This window comes from Heloderma suspectum, chromosome 10, assembly GCF_057233095.1.
Source record: "Heloderma suspectum isolate Gila_16-S chromosome 10, 16-S_ref, whole genome shotgun sequence".
Lineage (NCBI taxonomy): Eukaryota > Metazoa > Chordata > Lepidosauria > Squamata > Helodermatidae > Heloderma > Heloderma suspectum.
The window spans coordinates 38265879-38285778 of NC_139467.1; the positions used below are offsets into that span (position 1 = coordinate 38265879).

Sequence of the window (19900 nt, forward strand, 5' to 3'; positions counted from 1 at the left end):
AAATGCGCATTTTCGCTAAGACACACATTAGCATGTGTGCAAAAATGCGCCTTTTTTGGGAAAATGCACATTTTTGCACACACACAAATGTGCATATTCGCAAAAATGCGCATTTTCGCTAAGACACACATTAGCATGTGTGCAAAAATGTGCCTTTTTTGGGAAAATGCACATTTTTGCACATACGCAAATGTGCATATTCGCAAAAATGCGCATTTTCGCTAAGACACACATTAGCATGTGTGCAAAAATGTGTCTTTTTTGGGAAAATGCACATTTTTGCACATACGCAAATATGCATATTCGCAAAAATGCGCATTTTCGCTAAGACACACATTAGCATGTGTGCAAAAATGTGCCTTTTTTGGGAAAATGCACATTTTTGCACATACGCAAATGTGCATATTCGCAAAAATGCGCATTTTCGCTAAGACACACATTAGCATGTGTGCAAAAATGTGCCTTTTTGGGAAAATGCACATTTTTGCACATACGCAAATGTGCATATTCGCAAAAATGCGCATTTTTGTGATCGCCCGTTTATTTCTCAAAAAATGGTGACCACAAAGCTCGACGAGGCTGCTAGGGTGAGTGCAGGCCATTCATTGAGCACAGGCAGGGGGCGAGCAGGGCCAGGGCTCGGGGGTGTGGGCAGGAGCAGGCCCGCTGGATTCCCAGACTAAGTCAGGCTCCCGTGCCGTCCCTTCCTCTTCTGTTGCAGGGCAAGGCTGTGTGATACGCTGCCTTCTTCACCAGCTCATCCTGGTGTGTGGCATTCTATATATAAGTAAAGGACCAACCTAGTTTAAAGAAAGTGGTTCTTCTCTGGCATTGATTGAAAGGAGACGTGAGCCTCCATTTCAGCCATCTCTGTGGGGCTCTTGGATGCTGCAAGCTTTCTGCATCTCTTGACTACCAAGTAGGCCACCTCACAGAGGCTGAGAATGACACACAGCGTGGTCGTAGCTACCATGAAATATGTGAAGAGCCTCTTCTCCGTAGGCCTGGCAATGAAGCAGTCAACCTCATTGGGGCAGGGGGCCAGAGCACATCTCACCACCCTGGGAAGATCGAAGTTGTGATAGAGGCAGTGGAAGATGTAGAGGAAGGTGAGATCTACAGCCGCCTTCATGATGAGGCTGAGGAGATAGGTCCACCACAGGCCTCCGCGCTTCTTACCAGGGTGGGGGTAGAGTGGGTGGCGGTGTTCTCCTGCTTCTTCCAAGTGCTTCTGCTCCTTGGCTTTCCGATAGGCCACGTGCATGAGGACAAGAAGAGAAGGGCAGGTCACGAGGATAAGCTGGAGGGCCCAGAGACGGATGTGAGAGATGGGAAAGAACTGGTTATAGCAGCCATTGGCGCAGCCAGGCTGAAGGGTATTGCACACAAATCCATTTTGGTCATCAGACCAGTCATCTTCGACCGCCACTGCATAGACAAGGAATCGGAAGATGAAGACCGCAGTCAGCCACACATGCCCCAGAACTGTGGAGTACTTGTTCACACCGCTCACGAGTTCATGGAAAGAGGGCCAGTCCATCCTCTCAACAGGAGATTAGTGCAGCAAGAACTGGAAAAAGAAAACGGGAAAAAATGAAATAGGGTGAGTGGAGTGGCCTTGATGAAAGTCTTCAGGACTGGCTTGTACTGTGTACATATGTATGAACCTGCCCTCCTGTTCCAAAGAAGCTTTTCCTCCTCTATGGAGGTACCCATATCTAAAGTAGTCATAGTAGGGTTGAGGCCCAAGTTCACTTTCCGTCATGAAAGCCTGAACACCCTTTTAATCTTCCTACCCTTTTCTGTGGCTGATCACTCCTGTACATAGCCATTTCTTCCCACTTTGCTGCTGTTTCTGTGGCCATTTTTCTCTCTGTTTCATTCTTCCTCAAGGCATTCTGGCCAATCAGGGATCACACATTAGCCGGCATGTGGTCACAAAGCTATATGTATAATCACTTTTTTTCACAATTATCTTACCAGGGTGATGAAGTGGCCTGTGGGTCCCTGCTCCTTCAGATTTACATCCCCTCCCCCGTCAGCTTAGCTGTAACACATACTGTTAATTTTGGTAAGAATGTAGGAGATGACAGAGTGGGTCAATGACGCATCCAATAAATCTGAAAAGTGACAGAAAAGATGCAACTGAGTGTGGTCCTCCGCTTCTACAGAGGTGCTCTAGACAAAAGGGCCAAGCTGTTTGGTTCTCTGTCTGCACACTTCATGGGCAGCACATTTCAGTCTCTAAGGCAACCTTCCAGATGTGTTGTATGACAACTCCCATCATCCCCAGCTGGCATGGCCATGTGTTGTAGCCCAGAAAATCTGGAGGGCACCAGGTTGGGGAAGGCTGTTCTAAGGTTTTGCTAGACCTTAAGAACTCAGCAAGTTCTTAACCTGAGGTGTATTAAGCAGGGATGCAGCATGTGTGAAGCCATCAAGTTCTGGCTAGGGATGTATGAAACACTTACCTGGTTTCGTCCAGGGACATCTGCGGTGGGGGGAGGCGCTCTGTCCCTCCCCCCGAAATCCTCAACAGGGAGGGGGAGGCGATCCATTCCTCCCCCCCGGAATCGTGCCCGGCCAGCTTCGCTCTGCGGCCAGGCCACGGAGCCGCTGGCCGGGCCAACCCGGAGCGGGGCCTCCAGCCGCTGCTGGGCTGCTGCAGACACAAATGGCATCCTGAGTAGGGGACACCATTTGCGTCCCTATGGTAGCCCGTGATAAGCTACCATAGGGACGCAAATGGTGTCCCCTAATCAGGACGCCATTTGCGTCCGCAGCAGCCCGGCAGCAGCTGGAGTTGCTGCCACCGCTGGGGCCGAAGCCGCCACCAGAGCCACAGCCAGGTAGGCTCCGTTTCGTGGGGCTTTCGCGGGGTGGTGGGGCGGGTTGCTCCGTTCCGCCACGGATTCCGGGGGGCCGAATTCACTGGAATTCGGCCCCCCTGGGATCCGTGGCGGAATTCCCTAACATCCCTAGTTCTGGCCAAAACAGGGAACTGCAGGATAACCAAGCAGACCACCAGCGAAGCCTCTTGATAAGGGCCAGAGCTGGCCATATGATACGTTCTGACACCTATATAAAAGCTTCTGCGCCAGGCACGGGGGGGACAGCATCTGTCTGTTTCTAGCCAGTCTTGCTTTTCTCCCTTTGTCCTCATGATTTGGCAAGAGGTGAGTCAAACTGGGGTCAGCATTATTATACACCTGCTGGGGCCCATGCCTCGTTTCTCCCTGTTTACCTGTTCTCTTTGAATGAATGAGCAGTGACAGAACCAGGAAGGGTTCTTGGCAAGCATTCTGGGACTGGCAAAGCAGAGTGAGGAGAGAAAAAGCAGGGCCAAGTCCTGGTTTCAGTGAGGCATGCGCAATAGGGTCAAGCAAGGCAAAGGAATATCCAGGTTCAGGTAAGAAAGCCATGCAAGTTAGAGCATGGCAAGGGAAGGCAGGATTCAGGAGCACAAGTGGGACCCTGGCCAGCAATGCAGGGAGCTCAAGGTGGAGACTTATAGGAGCAGGGCTTAGATGTTGCTTCAGCAACAGGCAATGCCAGACTGAGCCTTACATCAAACTGCAGCTCTTTCTGGGTCAGGCAAGGCAAAGCAAGGGGAAGTCCACATTCAGGTAAGGAAAGCCAGGCAAGTTAAAGAACTGCAAGGGAAGGCAGGAGTTTGGGATGTTGATAGGACCCTGGACAGACCAGCGGGGAGGCTAGCTTTGCCTCTGGTGACGGAAGCCTTCTTTTAAAAGGAACATGCCCTGCTTCCTACATCCATTGACTCCAGCAGAGTAAAGGAGACCATGTTTCCATTAGGGCTTCTGGGTTGAAGTTTTTAGAGTCTCAGGGAGGGGAATGTGACCAGCTCAAGCTGGAAGGGTGGCAGGGAGAACAGTCTCCTCTTGCCCTAGAGCTTTTGGTGCAGTCAGGGTGACCAGAGCTGTTTCTGAGGGCAGTTCCCTCTCCCAATCTGATGGCCTCATCCTTTGAAGATGGGGAGTCAGAACCCGGTGTCATGACACCTTCTGGGTGGCTGAGTGGATTAGGCCCAGAAGAAGAGGGCAAACGGTTGGACAGCGGTCACCATGACAAGGAAGAGGTGGAACCATTCATGGAAGAGGAGCCCTACTGGGTAAACCTTGTCCAAGAACACCTCCACACACATTTTTGAGTCAACAATGGCTCCCAGTATTTGTCATGTTTTTTTTTTCCTGCTGCAGATTTGAGTCCAGTTCAGACCTTTGGGTCTATAAAAACATCCTTCATCTAATAGGGAGCGGGGCCACACCTCAGGAGCTCATTCACCTATGTCAATGACATCTCAAAGGAAAGAGGTGTGCAGGTGTTTGTGTTCCAAAACCTGGCTCTAGCCCCCACTGCATGAATGACATCCATCCGGCCAGCTTCACATTTGAGGGGCCTCCAAGCAAAGTGCCCTCTGGCACCATCCCCATCCCTAGTGAGCCCAAGTGCTGGTGACAGGAACCAGCAGAAGATGCCGCCATTTTGATTTTTCACAAGGTCCTGGAGCTACACGATTTGGGGGCACTGTGGATCATTAAAATAATGGGTGGCTCACAGACCCAGCCCCCTGATGTGGGCCCCTAGAGCTAGTGTCAGAAGAGGGCCTGGGCAATTGCCCTAGAAATGCCTGGTGCTGGCCTTGGACATTCATCAGGGCCAGAATGTCTGAACTGGGCCATAGCTCTCCTTCTGTAATTTGCACGTTTTAAAAATAAGGCTCCCACTTAAGCATGGCCAAAAAAGAGGAAATGCGTCAACAAAAGAGAGGACAAAAGATGAAACCAATTTGTATAAAATTTCCATATGCTGATTTATACACATAGATGCAAAATTAGAAATAATAATTAGAATGTAAATAGAAATACAGTCCATCTCACCATAGTGTTTTGGAAGACTGTGGCCAGGTGGCCCGTGGGCCTGCCTGTTCAGTCTAACTGTGGATGGGTGACAGTTGCTATGGCCCTTTTCATCTCTAAAAGCATTTGCTACATCTAAGTTAGCTGCTGCCTGTCCCCTTCCTATGTTTAGATGAGCAAGAATGTCTTGGTTGGCACCAGTAGGCCTTCCAGGTCTTTGCAGAATCTGCAGATTCTTGTGTTCAACAAATTGGGTGTAGCTTTCTGGGGAAAGAAGAACGTGAGTCACCTGGAGTGTTGCCTCTGGACGTGATGGAATGATACACCTGGGTGACTTGATCTAGCATGACAGTTCCACTGTAGGGTGTGAAAAAGCCACCTACGGAATCTCGGAAGGCGATAAGGAAAACAGAAGAGGAGAACATTCCTTTTTCCTTGTATGTAGACAGACGGGACAGTTCAGGGTTGATTATATCAACCAATTAGCTGTAGACCCTAGAGGGATTGGAAGATGTGACTCAAACCAAGCATTGCCAGCAGGCTGGCAGCAGCTGAGATTAATTTTGCACCAAGCATTGTTGTGGTGGAAAACCCAGGGAAATCAGGCCTCTGGTTTTCTGGGAGCATGAGCTACACCCTCTTTTGCATGGAGGAAACGCCCCTTAATCCTTTTGTGCAACAACGAACCACAGAAGACGAGAGGAGAGGGCAGATCTTCCAGCCACAGAGTGCTGCGTGCATATTAAACTTCCCTCCCATGTGTTGTGGCTGCTAGTTAAGGCTGACTACCTTTAACAGGGCTACTGTAATGGAAATGGATTATGAATGGTGCTATGAACTTCAATTGGAATCCTCCAAATGCAGACTGAAGCACTGCAGAGTTAGTTTCCCCTGCTTCCCTCTCCCCTCCGGGCTGCAGCACTTCTGTTAAAAACCCTCTTGGTCAGCTCCCCCCACCTCCCCGAAGGTCCCTAATGAATTGCACAGGAGATTCTGAAAAGGCTGTCACTCACCAAGGCCACCAGCCACATATGGCCGCTCACCAGGGCCTTGACCAAACCCCCAGTTTTGCTACTCCAAGCCATAGCAGGAGAGGGATGTTTGGCTTGGCAGGTCACAACGTGTACAGACTTGTTTTAAAGCCAACCACTATCTCATTTGCTGCAGTGGCTGTGCCTGCAGGTTGTGGCTCTCTCTGGATACACAGTGGTGCAAGTAGGGCTGGGCCCTGGAGCCAAAGTGCAGGGCCGCAGAACCTGGGGGATGGGGCTGCTGGTGGTGGCCAAATGGAAATGGTAGATGACGTGGAGGCTGGTGGCTCTGATGTCAGTGGGGTGCTGAATCTGGTCCGGATTTTGGTCAGAACCAGTCAGAACTTGAAAGGAGCTCTCCAAGGTGAGAAGCAGAAGGAGAAGAAGTGGACGCCACTTCCTACTTGTTCACTGTCTCTATGCCTGTCAAGCAAGCCAGTGGTAGCAATGATGAGAAAAAAAAAATGATGAGCAGCAACAGCAGAAGGTAGACACACTAAAGGTTCAATCTTATGCATGTTTAGACAGAAAAAAGTCCTACAATTTAGAGTTCTGACTGGTTCTGAATCTGAAACAGATCAGATTCACCGCCCCACTGACATTGGAGCTGCCAGCCTCCACTGGGTAGATGATGAGACGGCAGCAAACAAGCCAGGTCCCACAAGCCGATCAATACGGCATCTTCCCTTTCTCCTTATTTTTAAATCCCATTTATAGTCAGGGGGTGGCCAGCTGGGCATGTACTGTACATGATTACAGACGCACGTTGTATTATTTTTACTTTTGATATATATATTATCCTTTTCTACCACAAAATGTTGCTTATTCCCAACTCAGTGTGGAAATAACTCTTATTCCCAACTCATCAGGGAAGCAGAAGCCGTCTCCATTTTATTCCTTCTGTCGTGATGCTGCTACGATTTCAGTGGGTTTAAAATGCAAAACTGCGCATCCTCAGAGTGCATTTTAAAATCAGAGTTAGCACACTTTTTTTGCATGCTCTAACCTAGCAGGAATGTAGAAGCAATTGTAAAAAGGGCCAGCATCAAGGGTGGGCACGCTCGGGCACCTGCCAAGGGCCCACACCCCAGCAGGACCACACTGACAAGAGCCTCCAGGAGGTCCTCCTCCTTTTCACCATTGCAACCTGCTTGTTCACCTGCCTGTCGCTCTGGCCCAGACAACAGAGGTGATGAGAAGGAGAAGAAGTGGATGCCACTTCCTACTTGTTCACTGTCTCTATGCCTGTCAAGCAAGCAAGTGGCAGCGATGAAGTGAAAGAAAATGATGAGAAATGCTGGGAATTGTAGGACTTCTTTCCGTCGAAACATGGGATTGCGCCCTAAGGGAGGGGCCCCATTGAAGGTGTCTTGCTCAACAGCCCTCAAAAACCTGGAGCTGCTACTGCATGTAAAGCATGGAATTGCAATGGGGGAGAAGAGAAATATTAAAAGTATGCTTCACAGCTGAGATAATACATGGTCAGCTAGAGGTCCTCCCCATAAGGTTGTTAAGACCAGAGTTTAAAATTGCCTAGCTGCACCACTATAGATACCAGCTGTCCGTTCAACATGTAGCCATCAGCACAATGCTGTTCGTTCTACCACAGCAGCCCTCCTTGACAAAGGGTTCTGGATTATTCTGAAATAGTGGTTTTAGACTACAGGTCGAAAAAAGAACCAATTTTGTGCAGCCGTTCTTCAGACAACTCAGAGCAAAATTATACATTTTCTTGGCCTGAAGACCCTCCCCCCCCCAACGCAGAAAGAACCAATTTTGTGCGGCCATTCTTCAGACAACTCGGAGCAAAATTTCACATTTTCTTGGCCTGAAGACCCCCCCCCAACCCCCTCTTACCTGAGTGTTTTGCTGAACCTGGCTTGTTTTCTGATCAGCGTGACAGTCCCCAAGTCTCCTTTGATTTGGAGAATGGAATGGGTGCTTCTCTTGATGCTGGGTGCGTCTGTGCCTGGAGCCAGCAAGCTCAGTGACCCATTGTAATGCTCATAGTTTAAAATCCAGAAAAACCAAATTACTCTGACCTTTATTATTTTTATTATTTGCTTTGGCCCACCTCCAAGCTTTAAACATAAAATGCAGGTTTCCATATTTTATTGCAGAACTGGAGACCTTTGGGCCAAATACAGGCACGGTGATTTCTAATTGTTAAGTTGTTCGGTGGCTTTCAGGCGGTCCCGCCCTCCACTCTCAGAGGTTGAAATGCCTCTCCTAAAGCTTCGTTACTAGCAGTAAGGGCTTTAAGCTAAAATGTGCAGGTATTTTTGGCCCTGCACCTTTGCCTCCAGCCCCACCCACCACTGGAATGCGGCCCCCGAGACCTGCTCCAAAATGGAATTTGGCTCTCAGGCTGAAGGAGGTTCAACACCCTGGTTTTAGAGAAAGAAAAGTGGAAAAAAATCTGAAGAGCAACTTTGATGCACCTGACAAAGGTGCATAATGCAACAGCCTTGCTGTAGCTGGGTCTGAGCCCCACCAGTACCCTGATGGGACACCACCTGGGAACCCCATCTATGCTGTCATGAGTTTCATCATGGACAGAAAGTGGGATATCCATGCAATAGGTAAATAAATGCAATATCCAACAGGTTTTTTTTTTTAATTATTCACATTTTATTGAACATTTCTCATTTTTATATGAGACACACACCTTTCCCCCCACCACTTTGATTCCCCTGTGCTTTAACATATAAGGCACTCATTTGCCAACAATTAAATGTCACAGATGTATTGCAAGTAAAGGATCAGCAGATAAGGTGTGATGTTTGGGAAACATGGGGAGAAAGACGTTAGCAGCTTCTTCTCCCTCCTCCCAGGGCATTTACAGCAACAGTGCAATGACAAAATGGTAAATTAATGCTAAGCAAAACAAAGAGAAATAAAATAAAATAAAATCACCTCTTTTTTGGACATGGGGGAAATTCTCACTCATGCCTATGTCTCAAAATCCAACATTTTGAACATAACAATGTTCATTTAAAAAGTTTGGAATGGTTTTTCCACTTGAAGCACATATTCATTTTTTTCTCTGCTCTCCAACCACACTTTATCCTCCCTTTTGTGCATTTGGGTGTTCCAGGTTTGGGGGCATGATTTGTGTTTATACGTGTGTGTGTATATACATATATACATACATACATACATACATACATATCCTTCTTGCTAGAACATGCTTGCAAACATGTGTTCACCTAAGGTACTTTTTAAACATTCACAATGATTGAAATTGAATTTGGCAAACTGCTGCTTTAGCTTAAATTTGATCAACATGGCTTAAGACTGACTGGGCAATCCTAAACATGTCTACTCAGCAATAAGCCCCATTGAGTTCAATGGCACTTACTCCTGGGTAAGCATAGATAGGATTGCAGCCTTATAGTGCAATCCTATACATGTCTGTTCATGGGTATGTCTCATTGATTTCAATGGGGTTGACTTCCAGGTAAGTGGGTGTGGAATTGCAGTCTTATTTTTGTTTAAAGTCTCTTTCAAAGTGACCATTTTGTGAAAAAAAGCATGTTATTTTCCTCTTGTGTTTACTCCAGGGCACTTGAAGTTGCCCGAAGCAGGTTCTTGGTGGTGGCACAGCATCTGTGGAATTCATCCATGACAATCCATTCAAGAAATTTAATTGAATAACAGTATGTCTACTTCATCATATTTTTAACTGATCAAAATGCAATACATTTTCATAGTACCCAAACTGTGATACAGAACTTTTTTGAGATATTGAAGGAAGTGCAAGATAACTTGAACTTTAACAAACCAAAGCAACAAATCATTGTTTGATTAAAAGTTCAGCAGTACTTATTTCCTAGTAAGGGGGTACAGGATTGCAGTGTAAAGGTTGTAGTCCCTCATTATTATGAGGAGAAGGGTTGTAGCTCAGTGGCGGAGTACACGGTTTGCTTGAAGAAGGTCCGAGGTTAATCCCTGGCATCTCTTGGTAGGGCTGGGAAACACCTCTCTCTGAAAGCTGCTAGCAGTGAAAAATACTGAGCTACAGAGACTAAATGGCCTCACTTGGCATAAGGCAGTTTTTGACCTATTTGCAGGTTACTATAATGCACCACCATGCATACTTGGTGGAAAGATGGTCTGGCATTTTTTATTTTTTAAAAATAAATAAATAAAGCAGCCTCGGCACAATAGATGAGCAGCCCACTTCTACTTTGGGGAAGCTTTCCGGTTAGTAACTGAGAAAGGGAGAATTTAGGTCAGGGAGAGCCAGTTTCTCAAAATGCCAAATAGGCCATAGGACCATAAGGAGAGGTGACTCAGGGGAAATATGCCACTAATTGATAGCAGTTGTCCCATTAATAACAGTTAATTAACCACAAGAATAGGTTACCAGAGGGGCGTGGTAGACTTGCCATTGCTTACATGGTTTCAGCGAAGCTTGGAAGGAGGCTAAGTTGTAGCAGCTCAACAAGAAGATCAAGACTCGAAACCTCAAATGACCAGGTGGCACGTAAGCATGAATATTGTGCAACAAATTAGCTGGTCATATGATGTCTCCTGCCCTGTTGCACACTCAGCTTCCTTCTCCTGGACCAAGAAACAAAACAAGAAGCAGGGCTGGCCCAAGATATTTTGCTTCCTGAGGCAAGGGCATCTCCTGTTAGGGCTGGGGAAGACCCAATCTGCAATGGAGAGCTGCTGCTAGGCAGTGTAGACAAAACTTAGCTAGATGGATCAATAGTCCATCTAGCTAAGCTTACTTCTTCACACAGCGCATGGTTACATTATGGAATTCACTACCACAAGATGTAGTGATGGCCACCAATTTGGATGGCTTTCAAAGAGGGTTAGACACATTCCTGGAGGAAAAGGCCATCACTGGCTACTAGTCCTGATGGCTCTATGCTACCTCCAGTATCAGAGGCAGTGTGCCTATGTACACCAGTTGCTGGGAAACATGGGCAGGAGGGCGCTGTTGCACTTGTATCCTGCTTGTGGGTTCCCAGTCAACAGTTGGTTGGCCCTATGTGAACAGAATGCTGGACTAGATGGACCCTTGGTCTGATCCAGCAGGGCTCTTCTTATATTCTTAGTCTGGCTCAATAAAAGGCAAGTTCGTACGTTCCTACATTTGATTTTTCGGAACCCAAACATACATTGCACTTCAGCCTAGGCCAGGTCTGAACAACTTGCAACCCATCGAGTTGAATGCAGCCTACCAGTTGCATATGGTGGGCTACAAGCAGTTGGATGAACCTTCTAATATTTTGGTCTGCCATTCCCCCCTCCCCTACTGAAATGCATAGTTTTTTCAGTGCAAGAATTGCATTGCTGAATCAGGCCAAAGATTCAGTACAGCACTGTCTCTCCCTCCATCTGTGATCTTTTTAAAAGTTGCGTTCTTCATTCCTAAGATCTCTTTGTTAAAAAACAAAACAAAACTCTGTCGGTATTGGGGAGATTTTTGAAAATTTGACTGGGTAAGATATTAATGTCTTGCTGGTAAGTCGTTTAGGTTGATTTATTTATTGGAAAGAATGAGAGTAAGTGGAATAGCTATTTAAAACCATTCTCTCTATTTATGCAGTTCAGGTAAGAGTGCCAATGCTTATGTCGCCAAAATAGCACCACCTACTTCCACATACAAGGGGGAGATATCAGCAGGCTTAGTGGAGCCCTATGGTTTGCAGAAGCACAAGAAATCTGTGAAAAATCCCTATTGGGGGTGGGCGGAGAAACCCCCAAACTGCCCAGTGAGGACTGAGCATGCTCATTAGCTGCAGACTGCTGAGTGAAGGTTGGGGAAAGAACAGAAAACTAGACGGGAGGGAGAATGGATTGGAGTAAGCTGGAGGAGGGCATAGCTGTCTAGCTGAAATATTAAATAGGAGCAGTTCACACTGCAACACTCTGTTGGATGTCCCACCTATATTCAACCCTTAGATCAAATATGGCCATTAGAAAGCAGAACAGCCTGAGCTGCGTGGGTGTCCGATACAGGCCAACAGAGTTGGAGCTAGACCTTGGATGAATGTTCTTCTTCCCCTGATCTTCCCTCCCCCCCTCTGTCTCTCACATCACATCCATGTCTTGCCTAGCTGAAAGTACTGTTATGGAAATGAAGCCATTTTGGATCCTGCCGAAAGGTCTCCATCCTGCTTATTGGAGTAGTTACCCTAGCTTCCCATGCTTTAAGGGCTCCATCTCCCCACACTGGGAATTGCTTGTGAGGGGTGAGGTGACTGGTTTGTAATCTGCCCCATGGAAAACCTGCGTGCCCACTTCAATGGCATCCTGTTTACTGGGGGACGGGGAGCAAGGGTCCCTCTTGAGGATGAGCACCTCGCTCTCATGTCTTCGGTGGCTGTCGCTTCTGGTTTGGAGGCTGTCCTTGCACCTCTTCCCAATGAGATAGAAGGCTTCCATGAGGCTGAGGAGGACGCAGACACAGGCCGAAATGATCATGAAAAGGGTGAAGATATTCTTCTCTGTCGGCCTAGCTATGTAGCAGTCTACAAGGTTGGGACAAGGTGGGAGGGAACATTTTACCAGATTGGGAAGCCTGTAGTTTGGGTACACATGGTAAAAGATAAAGAGGAATACGATGTCCACAGAGGCCTTGAAGAAGAGACTGAAGAGATAGGTCCACCACAAGCCCCCACGCTTCTTGCCTGGGGGATAGCGTGGCCTACACTCAGGTCCAACCTTCTCCAAACGTTTCTTGAGTTTGGCTTCCCGGTAGGCAACATGCATGATGACCAGCAAGGAAGGACAGGTCACTAGGATGAGTTGCAGAGCCCAGAGGCGGATGTGGGAGATTGGGAAGTAGAGGTCGTAGCAGACATTGGGGCACCCGGGCTGCTCGGTGTTGCAGTCAAACTCCTTGTGGTCATCTCCCCAAACTTTCTCAGCTGCCACTAAGTAGACAAGCAGCCGGAAGATGAAGACCACTGAGAGCCAGATCCTTCCAAAGGCTGTGGAATATTTGTTCACCCCACCCAGGAGCTCTTCAAAGCCAGACCAGTTCATCGTTTTGGGTTTCTTCTATAAACAGTGCCTGAAAAGAGACAGATGGTGGAGTGAGAAATGTTACAGCTCAGCCTTCCTCACCCAGGTGCCCTCCAGATGTGTTGGGGGTTGTAGTCCAATACGTTTGTGGGGAAGGTTGTTCTAGATAGCTTGTCAACAGCAACTCCATGCTAGACCTGACTCACTTCATGAAATCATCATTGCACTGCCCACCCCTCTAGTCTTGTTCTTCAGCCATTTCATTCTAAAAGCTTTAGGGAGCAATCCTATGTCCCCCTAGACAGCAACTGGGGGACATAGGATTGTTTGGTTTCCTGGATCTGAGCTCGAAGACAAGGCTCCAAGCTTGGAGCCAGGAAACCGTGCTCCCCACCTCTCCCCCTCACAGCCGGCATGGAGAGAACCACGCCAGCTACCTCTCCACGCTTGGTAAATGGAGTGCGGAGATGGGGGGAAAGTGGCATTCCTGGGGGGCAGGGAGGGGAGGAGACCGGGATGGCTGATTTCTATTGCCACCCCAGCCTCCTCCCCTCCCACTCCCTGAAGCCTCCACTAGACAGGCAAAATTGCCTGTCTCGCTTAAATGTAGCTTGGGAGCCGTGAGGCGACTCTCGCTCTGCATTGGATACATGTAAGGCTCTGAGCTCTGAGAATAGGATTGCACCCTCAGTCTTTCTAGACCTAGTCTAAACCCATTCTGTCATGCCTGCCACATATGATCATTCATCCTGAAGGCTCAAAACAGGAAGTGGGACTCCCAAGCAAAGCAGCATGGTCCTGTATTTGTGGTCTCTCTTTTAGTTGACATTCACTTGGCCTCTTTAATTCTGGCATTCAAGAAAGCCTTAAAAATGTAAGCCTTTTTACTAAATTCTAGTGCATTTCCTTTAGTGATTTTTTGTGATCTAAAGCAGTTTTTTCTCCATGGGTCTATTTAGCTATGTCCACGCTATGCTTACGTATTCTGCCTAGGGATGTCTGAGAATTTTCCTCCATTGATGGGGTATATTTTTAAATGGATTTACCCAATTTTGCACCTCCCAGACCTGAATACAGACCTGAATGCAATTTGGGGTTAGAAATCCATACATTTCCAAGCTTGTGATGCATCCCACAAACCAAACCAAACCAAACCAACAAAGTGATTTATACATGTATATGTTTAAAAAAATGTGTGCAAACATGCTTTGGTCATGGATGCACGCATCCCAAAAATGTGTACAGTTGAAAAATGTGCAGAAAAATATGTACAAATTTCTGTGCAGAAAAAGAAAGCTTGCATGGAACTGGACTGGAATGAGCTTGGGGGTGGGGAACCGAGAACTGTCATGCAATACGAGCTTGAGAGATTCCCCCATTCTGCTCAATGTTCTATTGTGTCTAATTTGGGGGAGGGGGAGGTATTCATCACTTTGTGAGGGCTTGGCCCTGAAAAGTGTCTAACTAATACTTGGAATAAAGGAAGAAAGAAACAAAAACGTATTGAAGGGTGAACTTGGAATTGGTGGAGTTTGCATGGCCCATGATATACCCCATCAATGGAGCTTATCCCTAAAAAACATCATGTGGGACTTTCTGAATTCAAATGTGCCCCTTCCCACACATACACAGAACACAAATGATTAAAGATCCAATCCTAGAAAACCCCAATATCAACTCAATATTCAATTCAATATCAATTCAATATCAATATTCAATCACAATTCAATATCAATATTCAATATCAATATTGAGATTCAATATCCAATTCAACATCGACATCTTGGGAATCAGTGAACTAAAATGGACAGGCATGGGTGAATTTAATTCAGGTGACCATCATATCTACTACTGTGGGCAAGAATCCCTTACAAGAAATGGAGTAGCACTCATAGTCAACCAAAGGGTGGGAAAAGCAGTACTGGGGTACAATCTTAAAAATGATAGAATGATCTCAGTACGAATCCAAGGCAAACCACTCAACATCACAGTAATTCAAGTCTATGCCCTAACCACTGATGCCGAAGAAGCTGAGGTTGATGGGTTCTATGAAGACCTACAACACCTTCTAGAACTAACACCAGAAAAAGATGTCCTCTTCATCATAGGGGATTGGAATGCTAAAGTAGGAAGTCAAGAAATCACTGGGATTACAGGCAGGCATGGCCTTGGTGTACAAAATGAAGCAGGACAAAAGCTAATAGAGTTTTGCCAAGAGAACACGCTGATCATAGCAAACACGCTTTTCCAACAGCACAAGAGACGACTTTACACATGGACATCACCAGATGGTCAATATCGAAATCAGATTGATTATGTCATTTGCAGTCAAAGATGGAGAAGCTCTATACAGTCAGTAAAAACAAGACCTGGAGCTGACTGTGGCTCAGATCATGAGCTGCTTCTTGCAAAATTTCGGCTTAAACTGAAGAACATAGGGAAATCCACTAAACCATTCAGGTATGACCTAAATCATATCCCTTATGAATATACAGTGGAGGTGAGGAATAGATTTAAGGGATTAGACCTGATAGACAGAGTGCCTGAGGAACTATGGATGGAGGTCCGTAACATTGTTCAGGAGGCAGCAACGACATCCATCCCAAAGAAAAAGAAATGCAAGAAAGCCAAGTGGCTGTCTGATGAGGCTTTACAAGTAGCTGAAGAAAGAAGGGAAGCGAAAAGCAAGGGAGAAAGGGGAAGATATATCCAACTGAATGCAGAGTTCCAGAGAATAGCAAGGAGAGACAAGAAGGCCTTCTTAAATGAACAATGCAAAGAAATGGAGGAAAACAACAGAATGGGAAAGACTAGAGATCTCTTCAAGAAAATTGGAGATCTCAAGGGAACGTTTTGTGCAAAGACGGGCATGATAAAGGACAAAGAAGGCAGGGACCTAACAGATGCAGATGAGATTAAGAAGAGGTGGAAAGAATACACAGAAGAACTATACAGGAAAGATCTGAATGTCCCTGATAGCCATGATAGTGTGGTCACTGAACTTGAGCCGGACATCCTCGAGAGTGAAGTCAAGTGGGCCTTAGGAAGCATTAGTAACAACAAAGCTAGCGGAGATGACAGCATTCCAGCTGAGCTATTTAAAATCCTAAAAGATGATGCTGTTAAAGTACTGCACTCAATATGCCAACAAATTTGGAACACTCAACAGTGGCAGCAAGACTGGAAAAGGTCAGTTTACATTCCAATTCCAAAGAAGGGCAACGCCAAAGAGTGTTCAAACTACCGCACAATTGCGCTCATTTCACATGCCAGCAAGGTGATGCTCCAAATCCTACAAGCTAGGCTTCAGCAGTATGTGAACCGAGAACTACCGGAAGTACAAGCTGGGTTTCGAAGAGGCAGAGGAACTAGAGATCAAATCGCCAACGTTCGCCGGATCATGGAGAAAGCAAGAGAATTCCAGAAAGACATCTATTTCTGCTTCATTGACTACGCTAAAGCCTTTGATTGTATGGATCACAACAAACTGTGGCAAATTCTTAAAGTGATGGGAGTACCAGACTACCTTACCTGTCTCCTGAGAAACCTGTACGAGGGTCAAGAAGCAACAGTAAGAACCAGACATGGAACAACCGATTGGTTCAAAATTGGGAAAGGACTACGACAAGGCTGCATATGTCACCCTGCTTATTTAACTTATATGCAGAGTACATCATGAGAAACGCCGGGTTGGATGAATCACAGGTCGGAATTAAGACTGCCGGGAGAATTTTCAACAACCTCCGATATGCAGATGATACCACCCTAATGGCAGAAAGCGAAGAGGATCTCAAGAGCCTCTTGTTGAGGGTGAAAGAGGAGAGTGCAAAAGCTGGTTTGAAACTCAACATTAAAAAAATGAAGATCATGGCATCTGGCCCCATCACTTCCTGGCATATAGAAGGGGAAGAAATGGAAACAGTGACAGATTTTACTTCCTTGGGCTCCAAGATCACCGCAGACGGTGACTGTAGCCATGAAATTAAAAGATGCTTGCTCCTTGGGAGGAAAGCTATGGCCAACCTAGACAGCATAGTAAGAAGCAGAGACATCACCTTGCCGACAAAGGTCTGTCTGATCAACGCTATGGTTTTCCCAGTAGTAATGTATGGCTGTGAGAGCTGGACTATAAGGAAGGCTGAGCGCCGAAGAATTGATGCTTTCGAACTGTGGTGCTGGAGAAGACTCTTACGAGTCCCCTGGACTGCAAGGAGGTCAAATCAGTCAATTCTAAAGGAAATCAACCCTGAGTGCTCATTGGAAGGACAGATACTGAAGCTGAAGCTCAAATATTTTGGCCACCTAATGCAAAGAGAAAACTCTCTGGAAAAGACCCTGATGCTGGGAAAGACTGAAGGCCAAAGGAGAAGGGGACGACAGAGGATGAGATGGCTAGATAGCATCACCGATGCAATGAATATGAACTTGAGCACACTCCAGGAGAAAGCGCAGGACAGGAAGGCCTAGCGTGTTATGGTCCATGGGGTCATGAAGAGTTGGACACGACTGAACGACTGAACAAGTGCTGTTACAAGTACACAAGGATGTCTCCATTTCCTTCTGTTGTGAAATGTTGGGGGCTTTACATCTCATGAACTTTGGAAAGAAAATGCTTGGAATAAAACATGTGAATACTTGGGTGGGTCTGTAAGCGGAGGCTTCTGGTTCAGTGCATGGAGCCCAGAGGTGGTCTGGTGGTGGAGCCCACTGATTTTTAGTAAGTTTTGCGTACAGCTCAGTGGTCTGTCAAAAGTTGCTGCTAGTCTTTCAGAGAAGAGTTTTATCCTAAAACCAATCAATGCTAGCATTTTATCCTGGCTCACATGCGAGGCACACAACACCCCCTGCAACTTGTTATCCTGTCACTATGTTTTCCTCGATATTCTGTTTTTTCCCCCAAACAGCTTTTATGATGACCTTTTTCCAGTTTTCATGCACTACAATCTATCTCTCTGTTTCACGACATCTCCCCCCTCCCACCACTCCACACCTTTCTCCTCCTCCCCCCCCTTTCCCTATTTGCTCACATGGATTTTGATTGATTGGATTTGTGGGAAGGAAATTTCGGGTGGGGTGGGGCTGAGGCTGAGGCTGTTTCCTCCTGCACACCTACAGAACTGAGCAGCTGTGAATAAACTCAGAGAAACGCAATCTAGATGGCAGCACGATATCCCCACTTTCTCCTCCCTCCAATGTCTTTCTGCCCATCTTTCCCTACATTGATTTTGATGGGATTTGTGGGCAGGAAATCCCTGACTTGGGGGTGGGGTGGGGTGGATTTTTCAGTGTGCACCTCCAGAGCTGTGCAGCTATGAATAACTAGCTTTTTTTAAAAACCCCACAGCATTCCTTCGCAGCTGCAAAGGTGTGCATGCAGTTATTGGGCTTGAAAAACAACAGCCTGGAATGGCAGCATGCCCTTCCATTTTTCCTGCAAGCAACGGCCACGGCTTGGGCTCATGCTATAAACACTGCATACTGCACTGCACTCTGTAACATAATTCAGAGCAGTAATTGAGCTTTGAAAACAATACTGGCATAGTAGTACCTCTCAAATGATAGGGCATCCATCCACCCTAGTCTTCTGTCAGGCATGCCAGTTTTACATGTGCGATACGTTTTCTTTTATTGTGTGGTACAGAGGAGTACCCGTCATATGAGTTCTCATCTGATGTCTGAAATTACTATCCCAATCAATGACAATTAGGCCTGAGTCCAAGGCTGGCATTGTTCAGCATCTGCCGAAGCCCATGCCACAGCAGGGGCCCCACTGACACCTTGGAGTCATAGAATCATAGCATCATAGACTAGTAGGGTTGGAAAGGGCCTAGAAGACCATCGAGTCCAACCCCCTGCTGTTCAGTGCAGGAATCCAGGTCAGAAAATCCCTGACAGATGGCTGTCCAGCCTCGTCTTGAATGCCTCCAGTGTGGGAGAGCCCACTGCCTCCCTAGGTAATTGATTCCATTGTCGTATCGCTCTAACAGTCAGGAAGTTTTTCCTGATGTTCAGCCGGAATCTGGCATCCTGTAACTTGAGCCCATTATTCCGTGTCCTGCACTGTGGGATGATCAAAAAGAGATCCTGGCCTTCCTCTCTGTGACAACCTTTCAAGTCCTTGAAGAGTGCTATTCTATCTCCCCTCAGTCTTCTCTTCTCAAGGCTAAACATGCCCAGTTCTTTCAGTCTGTCCTCATAGGGCTTTGTTTCCAGTTCCCTGATCATCTTGGTTGCCCTCCTCTGAACCCTCTCCAGTTTGTCTGCATCCTTCTTAAAGTGTGGTGCCTAGAACTGGACACAGTACTCCAGGTGAGGCCTAACCCATGCTGAGTAGGCCTCGTCCTCCTCCTTGCAGTCACAGCCTGCCCTCTCCAAGCAAGCGGTAATAGGAACAAAGAGAAGGAGCAGCTGCCTCCACTTGTCTTCTAGCTGTCTAGCTGGACTGCTGTGTGGATTGGACCCAAAAGAAGAGGGCAAACAAATGGCAGCAACAGCAAAAATCAAGAGGAGGTGGGGCTACCTATGGAAGCTTCCTCCCCCTCAAAAACACCCTGGAGCCAACACTGATTGAGTCTCTCCCCTTTCCTTTGAAAGGGCAGAACCAGCTTTTTACAAGGAAATCCATGGGTTTTTAATCTATATATGCCCAAGAACTGGGAAGAAGGTAGGAAGGTAGCCGTAATGGTTTCCTATGGATAGGGTTGTATTCCTGGAAAGAAAGGTCTTCCCTGCAGAATTTTGGGGAATGGCTGCTGTTCTTTGAAGTCAACAAGGAACCTTCAAAGCAGTGAATGAACCAAGAGTCTGCAGTTAGTACATAAGAAATGAAGACATTTACAGGTGCCCAGGGGCAAGGAGCTTCAACAGGAGCCTGCCAAGTGCCTTTGACATGTAAGAGGTTCAAGATGGAGGTGTGTGTGTGGTGTAGGATGGCTAATTAGGCTTTAGAAGAATATTATGGGGCTGTTTGATGCTCCCCTCTCCCCTTAAGGATTTCTTTGA

At 46.7% G+C, this 19900-nt stretch overlaps 2 protein-coding genes across 2 annotated transcripts; both read right to left on the reverse strand.

The window, feature by feature from the left end:
* Positions 1–805: 805 nt before the first annotated feature.
* On the reverse strand, positions 806–1543 carry LOC146338158 (gap junction beta-4 protein-like). Its single transcript, XM_084816359.1, has one exon. It carries the CDS (start codon positions 1538–1540, stop codon positions 806–808), a length of 735 nt encoding a protein of 244 aa, XP_084672485.1. The 5' UTR covers positions 1541–1543.
* A 10518-nt stretch (positions 1544–12061) lies between these two features.
* On the reverse strand, positions 12062–12919 carry LOC146338159 (gap junction beta-5 protein-like). The gene has a single exon (XM_084814419.1). It carries the CDS (start codon positions 12917–12919, stop codon positions 12062–12064), a length of 858 nt encoding a protein of 285 aa, XP_084670545.1.
* Positions 12920–19900: the final 6981 nt, after the last annotated feature.

Bases quoted from the DNA above. Each gene is read 5' to 3' on its own strand.
- LOC146338158 (XM_084816359.1), bottom strand. From the start codon at position 1,540: ATGGACTGGCCCTCTTTCCATGAACTCGTGAGCGGTGTGAACAAGTAC.
- LOC146338159 (XM_084814419.1), bottom strand. From the start codon at position 12,919: ATGAACTGGTCTGGCTTTGAAGAGCTCCTGGGTGGGGTGAACAAATAT.